The sequence below is a fragment of the Dama dama genome, chromosome 15 (assembly GCF_033118175.1).
Source record: "Dama dama isolate Ldn47 chromosome 15, ASM3311817v1, whole genome shotgun sequence".
In the NCBI taxonomy this organism is placed as follows: domain Eukaryota; kingdom Metazoa; phylum Chordata; class Mammalia; order Artiodactyla; family Cervidae; genus Dama; species Dama dama.
In genome coordinates, this window is record NC_083695.1 from 32,815,108 (window position 1) to 32,831,044 (window position 15,937).

Below are 15,937 nucleotides of genomic sequence, written 5' to 3' on the forward strand. Positions count from 1 at the left end.
TCTCCAGGGCAAGGAGTCATACTGATGCTCCCTGCCTCTTACAACCCCCTAACCAACAAATACACTTAGTCTCACTAGGAGTCCCTGTGGAACTGGGGGCCACTAATGGAGCAGCCTGATGCCCGTGAGTTCTCCAACATGCAGACACACAAATGTCCAGCGACCATCAATGTGCAGGGTGCCAATGAGGGCACACTGGCAGCTAGGACATGCTTTTTCTCCCCCAGAACACATCCAGAAAGCTATCCAGACTGTCCCACTTCTTGCCCAGAAGCCTCTTTTGTGGCCCCCTCGGACCACACCCAAAGCTGTAACTTGCTATCAGTGGTCAGTGGTTGAGATGTTCCCAAATCTGGGGCTCAGCATGGAACCTCAAGCCAGGCACCAGGTGCTTTAAGACTCTGTTCAACTCTGCAGGCTGGAGAAGGGGGCCCCAGGAATAGACAGAATGTGGGCCTAATCTCACAAAAGCTCTGCTCTCTTCCATATCCCCCCAAAAGTGCAGAGCCCTCCTCGCTCAGCTGCTGACATGGACCTATTCGGGGCTGATTGAATGAAGCCATTCTGTTTGCAAAGCTGAGATAAAGACCCTGGCATGGGGTAAGGACTGCATCGTGTCTGTAAAACCTGCCATATCTGCGGAGGGCTGGGATGTCACCCAGGTAGCCCCACCTCTGGCTTTAGTATCGAGTTGGCCAAAAAGTTCATTTGGGTTTTTCATGACACCTTATGGAAAAATCCAAATGAACTTTTTGGCCAACCCAATAGATGTTTCATAACGATTCAGGCTGCTGCATTCCACTGGGTGCTCTGTGTCCCTTGAGAAAGAAGACGAGCTCTGCAGCCTTTCAGCTGGTGTCCCTGTGGGTGGGGTGGGAAGGACAAAACTCTGGGCACAGCCGGCTGAGGGGCACCAGCACAGGGGAAAGCCGCGAGAGTGAGAGTGAGGCTCGGAGCCTCCACCCGGCTCCTCCGCACCCCACACGGAGGCCCCCTGGCTGCCGATCTGTAGGAAGTAGTGCTTGTGCCCAGGGCCTCTCCTCCTGAGCGACCATAAGTGAGGGTCTCCCCCAGTGCTTGCCACCTGGCCCCGAATCCCTACCAGATCTACATCCTGCCCTGGGGCTGCTGGGGGCAGTCCAAGCGCGGCAGCAGGGAGTGCCACACCACTCCTTCCAATGCCTAGTTCTGAGGCCGCCGGGTGACCTCGGGCACTGGACCCCGCCTGGCAGGACAGGCCACACCTGCCCGCACGGCACGACATGCAGTGAGGATGAGGGAAGCACACGCACGTGGCAGCGCGGGTTTGCGTGGCCGGCAGGCGGGCGCAGGCAGCATGGGGCGGGCGGACGGGTGGGCAGGCAAGGCTCACCATTAGGTGCACGCTGGAACTCGACTTCCTTTTCTGGACACACCACAGCAAGAGGGAAAGAGAAGGGGAAAGAGGAGGTAAGAAGAGAAGCACAGAGACGCTGCAGGTTAGTGCGCCAGCGTGGGCTCTGCCTCAGGAGGAAAGAGGAGGAGGAGACCTGGAGTCCAGCACCAGAAGGGTTAAAACAGTGTCTAGTCGGACAGGCACACACATCCCTCCAGATCCAGAGAGAGGGAGAAAGAACTTCGCTGTCAGGTTCACAAACACTGAGTATATTCTGAGGTGTCTCAGCTTTGCTCTGAGAAACTTCTTTAAAGGAGATTAAGTCACAGGTCTGAGAGTAAGTAACATTTCACTGCAAATTTATAGGTTTCGGCTTATCGAGCTCACCTATAGGATTATTTCTCTCACTACTAGGTCTGCCTGAGATTTGAGTGAACAGCTATCAGGTAAAGAGCCAAAGCTACTCTTAAGTCATGCTCAGCTTTAACAACGCTTCACTTCTGAACCTAAACTTTTTCACTGCACCTCTATAACTTTTCAGATAAAGATGTTGGACTTTTGAAATCATTTGACAAACATTATAGCTTGGCACCCATTTCTCTGTTGGTATGGCCAGGCTCATTTATGAGATTTCAATGTTTTACTACATTTTGCAACTAGGGGGCAATGGAACAACAGGAGTGTGGGTGGTTAGAAGTGCAGTTATCACATGGACACAAAGACGCCAACCACAGGAAATGCTGAAAGCATGGATGCCTTAGTCTCAAGTAGATGCTCAAAAACTTTATGTTCAGATATGAAACAAGCACAGAAAAATAGACTGTATGGAGCACTGAAAATACATCTCAGAAGACTGTGTCTAAAAGTTGAAAGGTAATTAAGAATTTTATCATTAGCTTGCTGGGAGACAGAAGTCCCCTTTGAATATGTCTGTCTGTCTTTTGACTTGCATATTCATCTAACAATACCCAACAAATGCTTGTTGAGGACTATTCTAGGCATGGTGAACACAGATAGATGTTTCTGCCCTCAAGCAGTTGACATTCTACTTGAGAAGACATTTTTGTGAATGTGTTTTTTTCCCAAAAGAAGGGGACTACAAGTATTTAAAAGAATGGCCCACAATTTTGAAATATATCTAAGGAAAAAGAAAGTCTAAATATAATGAAGCCTCTTGCTTTTAGCCTTTCATATATACTCACATAGGAGATTTTACTTCCAAATTATCCAAAAAAGAGGGATTTGCTTTACATTCATATATACTTATCACTTTATCCAACCAGATGGGTAACACTTTGAAGGAAGGTCTGTATCTTATTTGTCATGGCAATTTAGCAAAATATCTTAAGAGTTAACATGCGATCAACAAATGTTTGCAGAGTTAAACTGGGTTTGTGGATTGCTGACTGTGGTTTTCCCCTGGGTTAAAGCAGAGCACAGGCTTCTGACTCGCCTGGAATCCCAGCACTGAAAACAGCAGGGGCCCAGCCCAGGGCTGGTCTTGTCACAGGCCATGCAGGTTGCTTTCACTCACATCTTGCCTTCACTTTCTGCCGTCTGCTTCAACTAATGAGGAATAAGTTCCCAATTTGCTCCCAACTGGCTCTCTTTTTCCTAAACTGCCCTGCAGGAAAACCCAAGATAATCCTTTCTACTCATGGCTTAGTTTCTACCAGGTGAGCAGACTTCGTTCCATTTCTTTCTCCCATTCCTTTAGGGCTTTGCCCGCAGTTGTGCATAGCTGGCCTCCTCCCCTGCAGCCAGCAGCACTATTTAATTTCCAGATCGTTTTTTTAAAGAACCACACCTCACTTATGTTTAACAATGAAACATTTAAAATTTTAAACCAAAAGAAGGTTCAAGCGTCCATCCCACACTGAAACATTCAAACAGTACTTAAGGAAAATAACAGGACCTCTCTCCCTTTTCTTTTTCCTCCCTTCCTCTCTCCCTTCTTTCCTCCCTCTCTTCCTTCTTTCCTTCCCTTATTTCTCCCTCCTTTTCTTCCTTCTCTCTCCTTAAAGACTGGATGGCCCTCTGGCCTGGGACTAGTGGAATGCACAAGTTACTCTCAAGGAGAAGTCTGTCCTCCTAAATGGCTCTGCTCCTCCATAGACCCTGGGTCACTGGCATCTACTTTTGAAGAAACCTAAGCAGAACCTGACGTCCCCAAATTCAAATGCATGAGGAAGACTTGCTGCTCAAACCAATGCTGATACCTGAGAGAGTCTGTGAAAGCTTCTGGACAGCAAGAGAGAACTCTCCCTATGGACTCCCAGCAGGAACTGGGGAGTCGGGTGGGGCTGGGAAAGGAGGGTGGGGTCTAAAAGAAAGGTCTGGGATGCGGACAGCTCAGGATCTTCTGGGCAGCTTCACAGGTCTTCCTCATAATACAGATCATCACCTTGATGTTCAAGAAGGCCCAGAAAAGCAAAAACCCCGCATACCTTGCCTTGTCTTTTCCTTCCGCTTTTGTGGTACTTTTATCCAACCACGCTGTTCATTAATATATACTTATTCCCGATTATAAAAGGACTGCAACCACATTACAAGCAGCTTGGAAAAGAGGGGAAAAACACCCAGAGTCCTATCACTCTTGCCAGTCTTTTGTATATCCAATTTTAAAATATCATTGTAAGCTGTATACGAGTTTATCGTTCCTTTATTTTAATACCTTACTTTAAAAATAAATAGCATCTTAATTTTTATTCTGATTATCAAAGTAATACACAGTCTAGGTGAAAAATGTAGAAAATACAGAAAAATATATGAAATAAGTTTCCAAATTCCCATCACCCAGTGAAGCTACTAGTAACACTTCAGTGGGTTTTCTCCTTGTTCTTTTTCTATTCACACATTATACACTGAATATAATCTAAAAAACTTTGTTTTTTTAAAACAAAATTTAGACAGTAGTGTACGTACTGCTTTGTACCTCATTTTTCCACTTAAAACATTTCTGTCATTATATAGTCATAAAAATTAATAACTTTGTTAATGGTCAATTAGAATTCCCATAATTATCTAGTCATTATCTTATTGGCTTTTGATGTTCCCCATGTCATTATCTTGTTAGCTTTTGATGTTTCTCATCTTCTCATGGTTATAAATAATGTCATGTTGAACATATTTCTGCTTTCAGTTTTCCCATATTTTGAATGATTCCTTTAGGAAAAATTCCCAGAATTAGAACTAAAGGGTAAAACAGGAACGCTTTTATGGCTTTTGACACACAGGCTGTTTTAGGAGGGGTTCATTCTGATTTACACTACTACCACAAACTGAAGAGTCAAAAAATGGGGACTTCCCTGGTAGCCCACTGGTTAAGACTCTGCCCTCCCAGTGCAGGGTGCACAGGTTCGATCCCTGGTCGGGGAATTAAGATCCCCCATGCCGCGTGGTGTGGCCAAAAAAAAAGTAAAAAATGGTACCGCATTTCAACCTGCCTCTGACACCAGTGAGAGGTTAACCCAAGCTACTTCCTCTTTTCATACTGTCAGTTCATCTTCACTGACCATTTATCTGCCAGGGGTTTTTAGGGAGTATTCTTATTTATTACAGAAAGCTCTTCTGCATAAAAATAATATTAACTCATCCCATCACTGGGCTTCCCTGGTGGCTCAGATGGTAGCGAATCTGCCTGCAAATGTGGGAGACATGGGTTCAATCCCTGGGTTGGGACGATCCCCTGGAGGAGGGCATGGCAACCCATTCCAGTATTCTTGCCTGCAGAATCCCCATGGGAAGAGGAGCCTGGTGGGCTGCAGTCCATGGGGTCACAAAGAGCAGGACATGACCGAAGCTACAAAGAACAGAACATCCCATCACACCTGCTGAGAATATTTTCCCCAATCTCTTATTGGCCTTTCAATTTTGGTTGGTCATGCCCTTCTTAAAAACTTGCATCTTAGTTTCTGGTCCCACCTCTATATTTAAAGTCTTTTCCCAAGCATAAAACTCATTTATGGAGCACTCGATCAGGGTCAGACCCTGGGCTAGGTTCCCCAAAGCAATTTAACTGCTGATTCTGTTTGCCTAGCCTGCGTTTCTGTGTTCCTGTAAGGACTGGCTTTGCTGCACACTTCTGTTCTTCATCTACCTCTTTCTCCATTTCCTTTGCTGATTCTTCTTCCAGCCTCTTAAAAACAGATATCCCTGAAATTTTTGCCTTTCCCGGACTCTTAAACCTTTGTGTGCTTTGGATTCATATGCAGGAATGGAATTAGTCAGATTCTGCCTTCCACCCAAGGCTTTCTGAACCTGAAGTCCAGGCTGGGCCCTGGCATCTGTGTATTTTACCTAGCTCCTTAGGCTAGTCTTAATGGCTGTGCCTGAGGCCAGGATCTACAAAGTTCTGCTAGAAACCTATTCCTTAATGACACCTTTAACCATCCTCTCACCATCTCAGCTGTCACTGCTTTCTTTCAGGTCCTATTTTGAGCAACCACTCTTTGCTTCTGCCATATAAAAGCTAACAGAGTTCCCAGAATCATAATGCTGTTTCAAACTAGTGTATCTTCACATGGGCTATTCCCTCCGCCTGGAATGTCTTTCTCTTCCCTCCCCTTAACTTGGCAAAATCCAACTAGTCCTTCAAACTCAGTTTCCTGTTCTGGCTCAGATACTGGTCTCTGCTCCCCAGTGACCATCCTGCATGCACCTCCCTCCTTGCCCTTAACAGACCACACCAGAACTCGTGGTTTCCCTGTCTGTCTCCCATGGTGAACACTTTAAAGGATGGATCATGTTGCTGCCGACCCAGAACTGGCTGAGTAAGTGGACTCATGCGATTCACTCATGTGAGACACCCTTTGCACATCCAGTGTTGACCTCCCTGGGCTATACCAGCTTTAACGACCTTTCCACCCATTCCCTGGTGGTCTACTCATTGAGAATCTGCCTGCCCAATGCAAGGGTCACGAGTTTAATCCCTGATCCGGGAAGTTCCCACATGCCGGGACTAAGCCCCATGTGCCACAACTACTGAGCCAGTGTTCTAGAGCCCGTGGGCCACAATTACTGAGTCCCTGTGCTGCAACTACTGAAGCCTAGGCGCCTACAGCCTGTGTTCTGCAACAAGAGAAACACTGCAATAAGCCTGTGCACCGCAACAAAGAGTAGCTTCTAGTAGCCACAACTAGAGAAAGCCTGTACACAGCAGTGAGGACCCAGCAGAACCAAAAATGAATAAATAAATCTTAAAAAAAAAAAAAAAAAGACATTTCCTCCCAGAACTCTACCTGTCTCTCAGTCTCAATGTGGTTCAAAAGAAAACATCTCTTCCCTCTGAAACATTCCTTCACTACTCCCCATTCCAGCAGAGATACCACCATTTCTTTTAACAGTTCTGAAACTTTGACATTACCTTTGAAGGATCCTCTTTTAATCCCTGAATCCAATGGGAACATCCTTTGCCACACCTCTTATCAGGGCTAATGTCTAATCCGAGCCTGGCACTCATGGGCAGAGCTGGACCAGTGACCCATAGGCAGCACCTATGCCAGATGGTTGGTCTGTGCTCCTCTGGTTAGTTTGAATATTAACTCTTTATATTTCTCATCATCTTTACTTCACCCTATACCCAGACTATAATAAGTCCTAGTTGATACTTCTGTGTCTAGCTCCTACTGTCAACTTAAAAAATGTACCATGTGAGAGTTGTGAATTAAGTTTTATTTGGGGCAAAAATGAGGACTATAGCCCAGAAGACAGCACCTCAGATAACTCTGAGAAAGTGCTCCAAAGAAGTAGAGGGGAAGGTCAGTATATGTGTGATTTTGGTAAAGGGGAAGTACATGCAATCAAACACATATTTTTTTTTCTTTTTTTCCGCAGAAGGTTTCTGCTAGTCACAAGGAACATTTGTCACCATGAAGGACTTTAGTGGTTTTCTAGATATGGGAAGTTATAAGAATGAATTGGGCTCATAAAATTGGCTCTTGATTATATCTAACTATCTGAAGACCTGTTCTGCCAGTTTTAACCAGAGTATAGAGTGCCTCATTTCAGCTCTCCACCCTGAACTCCTTTTAGGGGGTGTTGAAAATTAGTAGCTGCAGCAGCATATGATTTAATCCTTGTAGAGGTAGATGGTAAGTACCAATGGCAAGTGCCAATTTGTGGTTGACACTAGCGTCCTCTATTTACCCTGACACACTTAGCCAAGTCTTTCAAAAACACCACTCTTAACCTTCTCTGCTCAGTGGCCTTCAGTGTTTCCTGTGGTCTAACACACAAACCTCCAATTTCTCTGCCCAACCAGACCAATCCAGCTGTGTTTTCTGTATCCCTTTACCATATACTCCATGTTTCAGTTGAGCAGAGAACATCAAGATATATAACAGAACCTATAAAAATATCTTTTTGTTGTTTTTAAGTTACAAAAATAATACATTCCCATTTTGAAGAAAACATGTATACAAATTTAAAAAATAAAGGTGTGCCTTCCCCATCCTGCCCTTGCCTCCAATCCCATTTTCTAAAGGCAGTCACTGACGTGGGTCCAATCTTCCTATATCCTTGTAGCTTTCTCCAACAAGTTTCTTCCAAAGCTTCTTGGACTGAACCATCCCTTATAGGGTCCATACACCATTCAGTGCTTAGCTGATTCCAGGTGTGTCCACTTTCCTTTTCAATTAACCTTGCAACTTCTTGAGGCTGAATGAAATCTGCATCTCCTCTTATACCTCTTATGTGCCCCTAGCACTGAGCCTCTGATAGGTATTTAATAAACACTTTGTGAAGACAGATTCTAGCTTCTTCTCCAGAAAGACACATGCAAAATCTCTAAATAAACTGACCACCTTTCCCTAGGGATTCCTAGGTGGCTCAGTGGTAAAGAATCCACCTGCCAATGCAGGAGACACAGGTTCAATCTCTGGGTCGGGTAGATCTTCTGGAGTAGGAAATGGCAACTCGCTCTAATTTTCTTGCCAGGATAACCTATGGACAGAGGAGCCTGGCAGCTACAGCCCATGAGGTCACAAGAGTTGGACACGACTGAGCAATGAAGTTCACATACACACCTTTTCCTAACTTGGCTCCACTATCTAGCCCACAGCCCTGAAACTGAGGGGCTGTCAATCAACCCCAGCTCTATGGCAGCAGGTGTGTGTGGAGCCCAAGCTCCCCTCCTTAGGGCAGAAGTACACGGAAGCAGGCATGCAAAGAATGAGAGAAAAAGGAAGGGATGGGCGCAGGGAAAGGGGCACAGGTCTATCTCAGCGGGGAACATAAGATTCCAGGGAAAAGTCTCATTTAAACTTTTGTCTTAATTTAAAGGTTTGCATGATAATGGTTTGAACTTCTCTGTGGTATAAGTTGGTAGGTTTCAAGATAGCATGAACTCCTATCTATCTCCCCAGCCCAGGGCGCTTTCTGCCCCCAAAGCATCTAGGAACACCTTGAGCTTTGTGTGGACCCCTCTACCTTGGCCAAGCAGGCACCCTCACTGAGACTTCCTGCTTATGGGGCCCGGTCCCTCCTCATGCCTTGATCCCCCAGAAAAGTTTCCCTCACCAAATGAAGACGAGCTGTGACAACCAAGTCCCTTGCCTGTTGCTAAGGCACCTGTGCCTCGAGACAGTTCAAGACGCTATCCCTCAATGGTATTTGAGCTGAGTTCTGGAAGTGCTTTGGAGATCAGAAAAAAGAGAAAAGGATAGTAGCTTCAGGTGCCAAGCCTTGTGTCCTGAGTCAACCAGGCAAACTTTGCTTTCATTTGATTAAATGGGTTTGTGCTTTAAAAAGAAAATAAGATTAACGAATAATCTAAAAAACCCAGACAGTCAAGCCCTGGAGATAAAACCTGTGTCTGGAAGTCAAGTTCAGGATTCAGTTCTAGCAAACTATAGTTTGAATCACCTCCCCTGAGTCTTTCCAATCAAGCTAGGGTCAGATGAAGCACGTATCCCTCTGCCCTCCCAGGCCAGTGGAACCTGCTGTTCTGAGCACAGACGTTTCTGGTTTAAAGCAAAAAGCAAGGATAGGGAGGTTCTTGGGGAAAGAAGTGACAAAGTGCCAAGGAGTCCCAGGAGTGACTTTTTGGGGAGAGGGGCCACACTTGGGCTGGAGGAGTGGAGACACCTACCTTGACACCGCCGTCCGACTTCTTGTTCAATAGGCTTTTGGCAGCTGTGAAAACAAAGAGAAAAATCAAGTCTCCTGCATGGTACCCTCTCCTCAACCTGAAGTCTGGCAGCTGGATCCGCAAGAGACTGACATGTTTGACAAAGGGGCCAGGAGTCTCCTGAAACCCCTAAATGAGGCCCTTCCTGAGGCCCCAGAGCAAGAAGGGCATCTCAGGCGGCGTCAGACCCGCAGGGTGGCACCCCAGGATTTCCTCTGCCATGGAAGAGGACTCAGCAGAAACAAGGACACTCCGGGCTTAGGAGAAAACCACAATCAACACTGGGGCTGCCTGGGCGATTGGGAACTCTGCCTTCAACAGCTTCCACCTAGGCCTGGAAGCAGAGTGCCAGGGTGAAAGGTGAGGGCTCCACCCCTAGATGCCATGGAAATTCTCAGGATGGCCAAGCTGCAAGGATGCAAGACATCTCCTGAGTGTTCTCAAGAAACAAGAGTGTCACAGTTCACGAAGGAGACCAGACGTGAGGACAGACAGACACAGACACGGAGACCAGGAGCACCCACAGGAGGGCTTTGCCAGGGGGGCTGAAGCCTTGACGGGCAGGTCCTCAATGCCACCCTTTCCTCGGAGTCTAGTCTCTGGACCCACTGAGCAGAAAGGACTGGGCAGACAGACTCTAGCCAGGGACAGGGTGATGCTGATGAGCTCCACTAGGAAGGATGGGGATGTCTGTTGGCCACAAAGGCCACAGGAAGGTGGCAGGCAGTGGATGGGAGATTCCAGGGAGAGGGAATCAGTCCAACTGTCTGATCCACCCTGACTCTGATGGGCTTGCATCTTGGGTCTACTGCTAACTAGCTGTGTGAGTTACCTAACCTCTCTGAACCTCAGTTTCTTTATCTATAAAATGGGATCATGGCATGAAAAGCACTAAGCAGAGTGCCTGGCACATAGCAAGCACTCAACAAGTGTTAACAACGGTCAGTACTGCTGCAGCGCTTTCCTTCATGTGGCCATTCCTACCCAAGCTGGGTCTCCCAAGGGAATCACAACAACTCTGACCTCCACAGACAGACTTTGGTTCTATCTCCAGTTAATGCTGGGGTGATCTGAAAAAAAATTTTTTTTTTTACTGTGCTTACTACTATGTCTGACCAGCCACTGTGTTAAGTGCTTTACATACATCAAAGTTCTCAACTCTGATAGCCCATTAGAATCACTTGGGAATTGGGAGAAACAAAAACAAAAACAAAAACCTTATGCCTATCCCATGCCCTAGGGATTCTGATTTTATTTGTCTGGGGTGGGGGTCTCAGCAACAGGGATATTTTTTGGACAAGTCTTCTCCTACAGGCAGCGTTGAGAGCCTTAGTAAAAAATGATTTTAACTGTTATTAGCTCCATTGGAGAGATGAGGAAACTGAGGCTGGGAGAGCTGCTGTGACTTGCTCGGGGTGAGGCAGGGCTAGGATCCAAACCCAGGGACGGCTGTCTGCACAACTTCTGCACTCTATTGCCTTCCAGACCCAGAGGCTTGCAAGGCCAGACCTCACAATTTTGAGGGGCGTGGCTTCCTCCGCGGCGGGGCGGGGCCTACCAGTGCGGCTGAAGCCTAGTCCTGGTCCCCAGCGCAGGTCGCGGCCAGGCCAGGGCTGTCTCGGGTCGCCTTGGCCGCAGCCCTCACAGGTAGGCCAGGCTGTCAGGCGGGCGGCGCATTGGGAGGAAAGCCTCCTGCTGCCCAGCTCCACGTCCCCAGGCTATTGCCTCCTGAGAGTTGGCAAGCGCCCAGCATGCACGGCTGGTTAGGGGGCTCCGTAACACCGAGGCGCTCGCAGATGCCAAGTTAGGTGGTCCGTCCGGCATGCCCATCTCAGCCCGCAAGCATGGGACTCGCCTCCCTGGTGAACGGGCCTGGCATGCTGGCCCTCCTGGTGGGGTGGCAGGGAGCCGAGGCAGGCGGTCGGGGAGGACTCATGCCACGTACCTTGCCCGGCCAGGCCGGCGGCGCTCGCGGCAGGCGAGGCGGGGGCGGAGCTCTGCCTGCCAACTGAGGGGATACAGTCTCTCAGTGCACAGAGCTGCCGCAAAGCCACGGGGGCCAGTCAGCAGCGAGCATGCCCCAGAGCGAGGCGCAGGAACCCGCTGCCGCCGCGCACAGCAGGATCCGGGCGGCGTGGCCAAGCTGGCCGAGCTGGGGGAGCGGAGGCGCCGGGGGCAGGCTGGTGAGCAGGTGCAGCCAGTCCTGCAGCAGTCTGGGGACCTGAGAGGGCCAGGCTCGGACAGGTCGTGGGGAAATCCCGGGGCTCCACCTGTCCCACGACCACCTCGGGTGGAAGGTCTGCAGGCCCAAACCTGACTTGGAGAGGGGTGGCCGTCCTTTCCGAGGCAGCCCAGCCCAGCCCTAGCTTAAGGCTGTGAGGAGTCGGAATCTCATCTGCAGACCTTCCTCCCGAGGGGACCTAAAGAAGGACATTTTCAGATGGCAGCCCTTTGCTTCGCCCACATTCCAAACGGTACAGAGATGGGCACCTGGGGCCCGGGGAGGGTCTGTGGCCCTAGTTCACTGATCTCCACATCCCCCAGCTTCTCGGAGACACAGGTCACTTTCCCTCTTCAAGGCAGGTGGCCAGGGAAGGCTGTATTTCACAGTGTTCCAAAGGTGTAGATGCCCAAAAAATGAGCCCCCAGAAAGAAAATCAAGGCTGCTAAAGCAATACATTCTAGAAGCCCCAATTTCACCTTTTGCCAACCTGCTCGAATCCAGGGATAAGCTGAACTTTCTACTTGGGATCAACTCAGAAAACAGCCTCACTTGTTCCTGAAGAAGCACACACGTGCCCTTTCTTCTTGATTATACCTGTACATACCTCTTTCTAGAGAAGCTTCTGGAGACAGGCTCTGTCTTCACCTGTCCCAGAGTCAGGGCAGAAGAGGTTATCCTGGAATGCTTGCAACATTTTTTTTTTTTTTGTCTCTTGAGCCAGGGCAAAGTGAGTGTGAAGGCCAGACAGAGTCTGAGCCGCAAGGGCAGGAGGCTCTTTAGGGACCAGTGAAGGTGCTGTGTCCTGACAGAGACCGAGTTCCTGAAACTAGGACACCAATTTCCTGAAATGGACAGAAGAAGCTGATGCGGAGGCTGTCTCAGGGCTGGGCACATGCTATTGATTTCCTAGCAGCCTGTTTCACGTCTCTTCTACTCAGAGCAAGAACAGATCACCCCATTCCAGGGTGGGCACAGAACTGCCCTTGAGCATCCTCTCGAAGGGCTTTCTTAAACCCAGAACATAGAAGCTGTAAGCAGAATTAGACGACCAGAGGCCCGAGGAGGGACAACAGCTCCACCTCTGCTGGAGGTGGCTCACTGTGCCCGCCTATCCCCATTTGTAAGGTGAATCCAAAACACAGCCTTTCCTTCATGGGTGCCCACAACACAAGACTGAGCCCTGACCAGGGTCACAGGTCCCTCTGAGGAGGACAGTCTCCCAGCTCACTGTCTAGTCCTGACCTTCCGGGGCCCTGTGGCTCGCAGTCTATAGAGTTCATGAAACTCCAGAGGCAAGGCTGGAACTACTGGAGCCAGGCCTATGGACTCAAGTTCAAGGGGCAATCTCTGCCCAGGGAGCTGTCCACCTGAGCCTTCTGCACACCGCTCCCCCCACCCCCACCCCACACCATGGCTGTGCAGAGGGAAAGCAAGGGAAGGAGTGTGGTTATGAGAAAGCAGGGGAAGTCTTGAACCAAACTAGTGGGGCTGGAGGTGAGGGGGAGGGAGGACAGGGAAAAAGGCAAGTTGGGAAGAGACCTTTCTGTCTTTTAAGTCCTGTCATTACTCTTTTCCTCACAGAAAAGCCATGATGCTTCCCAACTAAAGGTGAACAATGATGGGGAGGCGGGGGGTGGGGAGGGGGGCGGGAAGGTGGAGTGTCTTGCATCTTAAAAAGAAATGTCAAGTGTGATTTACAAATTATTGGTCCCAAGTCTCCGAATTCCATGTACGAATTTAAGCAAGTTCCTTTCCCTCCATCCTGCTGGCCTGTTTCTTCATTTTTACGGTTAGTATCACAGAGAATATTTTAAGCATAGTCACTGTAAATGCTTTAAACATCTGGAATGATTTCTATTAGTCATCGCTGCTTGGACACAACGATGTAGATATCGTCCCAGTTGGCCAATTAATGGGGGTAACTGGGAAGATTCACTCTATCTCATCCCTTTCTTTTCCCAAGCACATCCTCCGGTGCCCTTGAGACTGTCTAAAATCTTAAAGTGCTGAGAGTCTTCAGAGAATTAAGAATCCCCAAGGACAACGTAAATGGAAGACTGGGCAGGTTACTCCTTGTGAGGTTCTAGGAAACGCCGATCATAAACCTGAAGTCAAGTAAAGTCCCCCAGAATTTCAGGTTACAAGACTCAGCTGTAGCAGGGCCTCCAAACAGCATCCTCACCATCCTGGTCAAGGTGCTGCCTGAGATACCCAGCATCGGGATGGCATGATACCTGGCAATGGCCCATCCTGACCCACTCACCTCAGAGAATGAAATGGCACAGCTGAACACATACCTGAAAAGTTCCTGGAGACAAGCATGGTCGTGAGGATGGCACCCTGGAAAAAGAAAAGGGTCCTGTGAATTCCATCAGGCTCTACAGAAGCATGCTCTGTTCTCAGGCAGAGTGCAACTGCTGCCGAGGGGCCCTCCTTGGGTACAATGTTCACAGCTCAGCTCCAGCCATGAGAGATTGTCCCAGCCGGCCGATTAATGGTGGTGATGACTGGGAAGATTCACTCTATCTCTCCTGTTGTGATGGGGCAGGGGGCGCACTGCCAAAAGGAATGATTTCAGGCCGCTGGCAGCCTGGCCCAGAAGGCACAACTCACCTTCAGTTTTCTCCGGGCATTGAACTTGCGTAGGCACTCCACTGTCTCTTGACGATGCATCATAGATGCCACGGTGGACCGTTGCTGGAAGCCAAACAGACAGGCCTGTGAGCCCCCAGGCACATCCTCTGCCCCCTACCATAGTCCCAGCACCGGTGGCCTTGTGCTCAGCCACCCAGAGTTGCTCCAAAGGTAAGACGAGGTCATAGATGTGAAAAATGCTTTTACAATAAAAGCTCTACCCAAAACTCAAGGTTATGTAAGGACAATAATTTGAACATGAAAACACCACCAGTAATTGATGCTGGATGAGGGTGCCCGAGAGAGCATTTTGATCTTTCTTAGGGGATGGAGGCTATGGAAAGGGTGAGTATTCTGTGTGTTGTGATCCTCACGCAGTTATTCCTTCACCTACTATTTAGTGAGCACCTAATGCACTCCAGATTCTGGGCAGTGAGAAAACAGGAGGGGGTCCTGCTCTCTGCAGAGAACATTCATTCTTTCCAAGAGCTCCTCTCAGCAGCCCCCTACAAGGTCCTAAATGAAGTTGTGATGTGAGAAACTGAGGATCTTCACCTTGAAGCATCAATTCTCTTCACCATTTTGGATGTGAATTTTTCTTCAATGTATTACTGCTAACTTTTAAACAGAGTCCCTTAGACATGATTTACATTTCCCTGATAACTCAGGGTCAGCAATACAAGCATTAATTATTACATAATATCCTAATACAGAGGTGTCCTCAGGGGCTACTGAGATATACAGGATGATAGGGTGGAGGGCCCACAAACAGGCCCCCAGAACATACTATTCCCACAATTCTTGAATACCCATTTTAAGTGGCTCATCCCTTTACTCTGCTCTTGTTATATCTTGGCTAGTCTGCTAGAAAAATAAAACCTACAACATGTAGCCTGGTGCCCACACCCCCACGGGACTACCCTGCCATCCTTGCCCTCATCCCTGGCTTCTCCCTTTCCTGGTTCCTGAAGCAACTCTCCCTTCTGTCGACCTTCTGGAGTCGGGGGCGGGTGTGTGTGTGTGTGTGTGTATCATATTTCATTTCCTCCTCCAAAGTGTAAACTTCTAAACCAGAGAAATGAGAGATGATCGAGCAAGAACTTCTTCAGTTCCAGCCTTCCCCCCACAAGCTGATTTTCAACCCCCTGCAACCTAATCCCAGGTCTCAGAAGCATCACCCCTCATGTGCTGGCCCCCTGACCTGGGCTCCAGAGCCCCTCTCTTGTGCTTTCCAAACACTGGTTCTTCAGTTAGCCTATATGTGTGTGTGTGTATATATATATATATATATATATTGTTTTTTTACATAAAACAAGTCAAATTATCTTCCAGATTAGTAGATAGGACACCTTCTACAGGTCTCACATTGAGCCAAAATTTAGCCAATATTTTAAACCCTTTATTCTGGATAATATTCTTCTCTGCAGTCAACATAATATAATCAATGGCAAGATTTTAAAACATCCCCTGACTCATCCATCTTCTCTAGCAGTATCATCGGTCTCTCTGACTGCACTGCCTCTTTCAGTGAAATAATGAAACAATGCTTCTAAGTGGTCACAGGCAACAGGCTCTC

General features: G+C 48.1%; 1 protein-coding gene across 20 annotated transcripts in view; it reads right to left on the bottom strand.

The window, feature by feature from the left end:
* The window catches only part of CAMK2G (calcium/calmodulin dependent protein kinase II gamma), a 54,987-nt gene that overhangs the window by 12,112 nt on the left and 26,938 nt on the right, over positions 1-15,937 (bottom strand). For 10 of the 20 annotated variants that reach the window (XM_061161857.1, XM_061161856.1, XM_061161853.1 and 7 more), the window contains 4 exons: positions 14,341-14,424; positions 14,025-14,067; positions 11,449-11,511; positions 9,465-9,508 (listed from right to left, as the gene is read on the bottom strand). In XM_061161857.1, the coding sequence (XP_061017840.1) occupies positions 9,465-9,508; positions 11,449-11,511; positions 14,025-14,067; positions 14,341-14,424 (234 nt within the window). Of the gene's footprint in view, positions 1-712; positions 1,406-9,464; positions 9,509-11,448; positions 11,512-14,024; positions 14,068-14,340; positions 14,425-15,937 lie in introns of those variants that run through there. The other 10 variants (XM_061161859.1, XM_061161861.1, XM_061161854.1 and 7 more) reach the window with 3 other exon arrangements.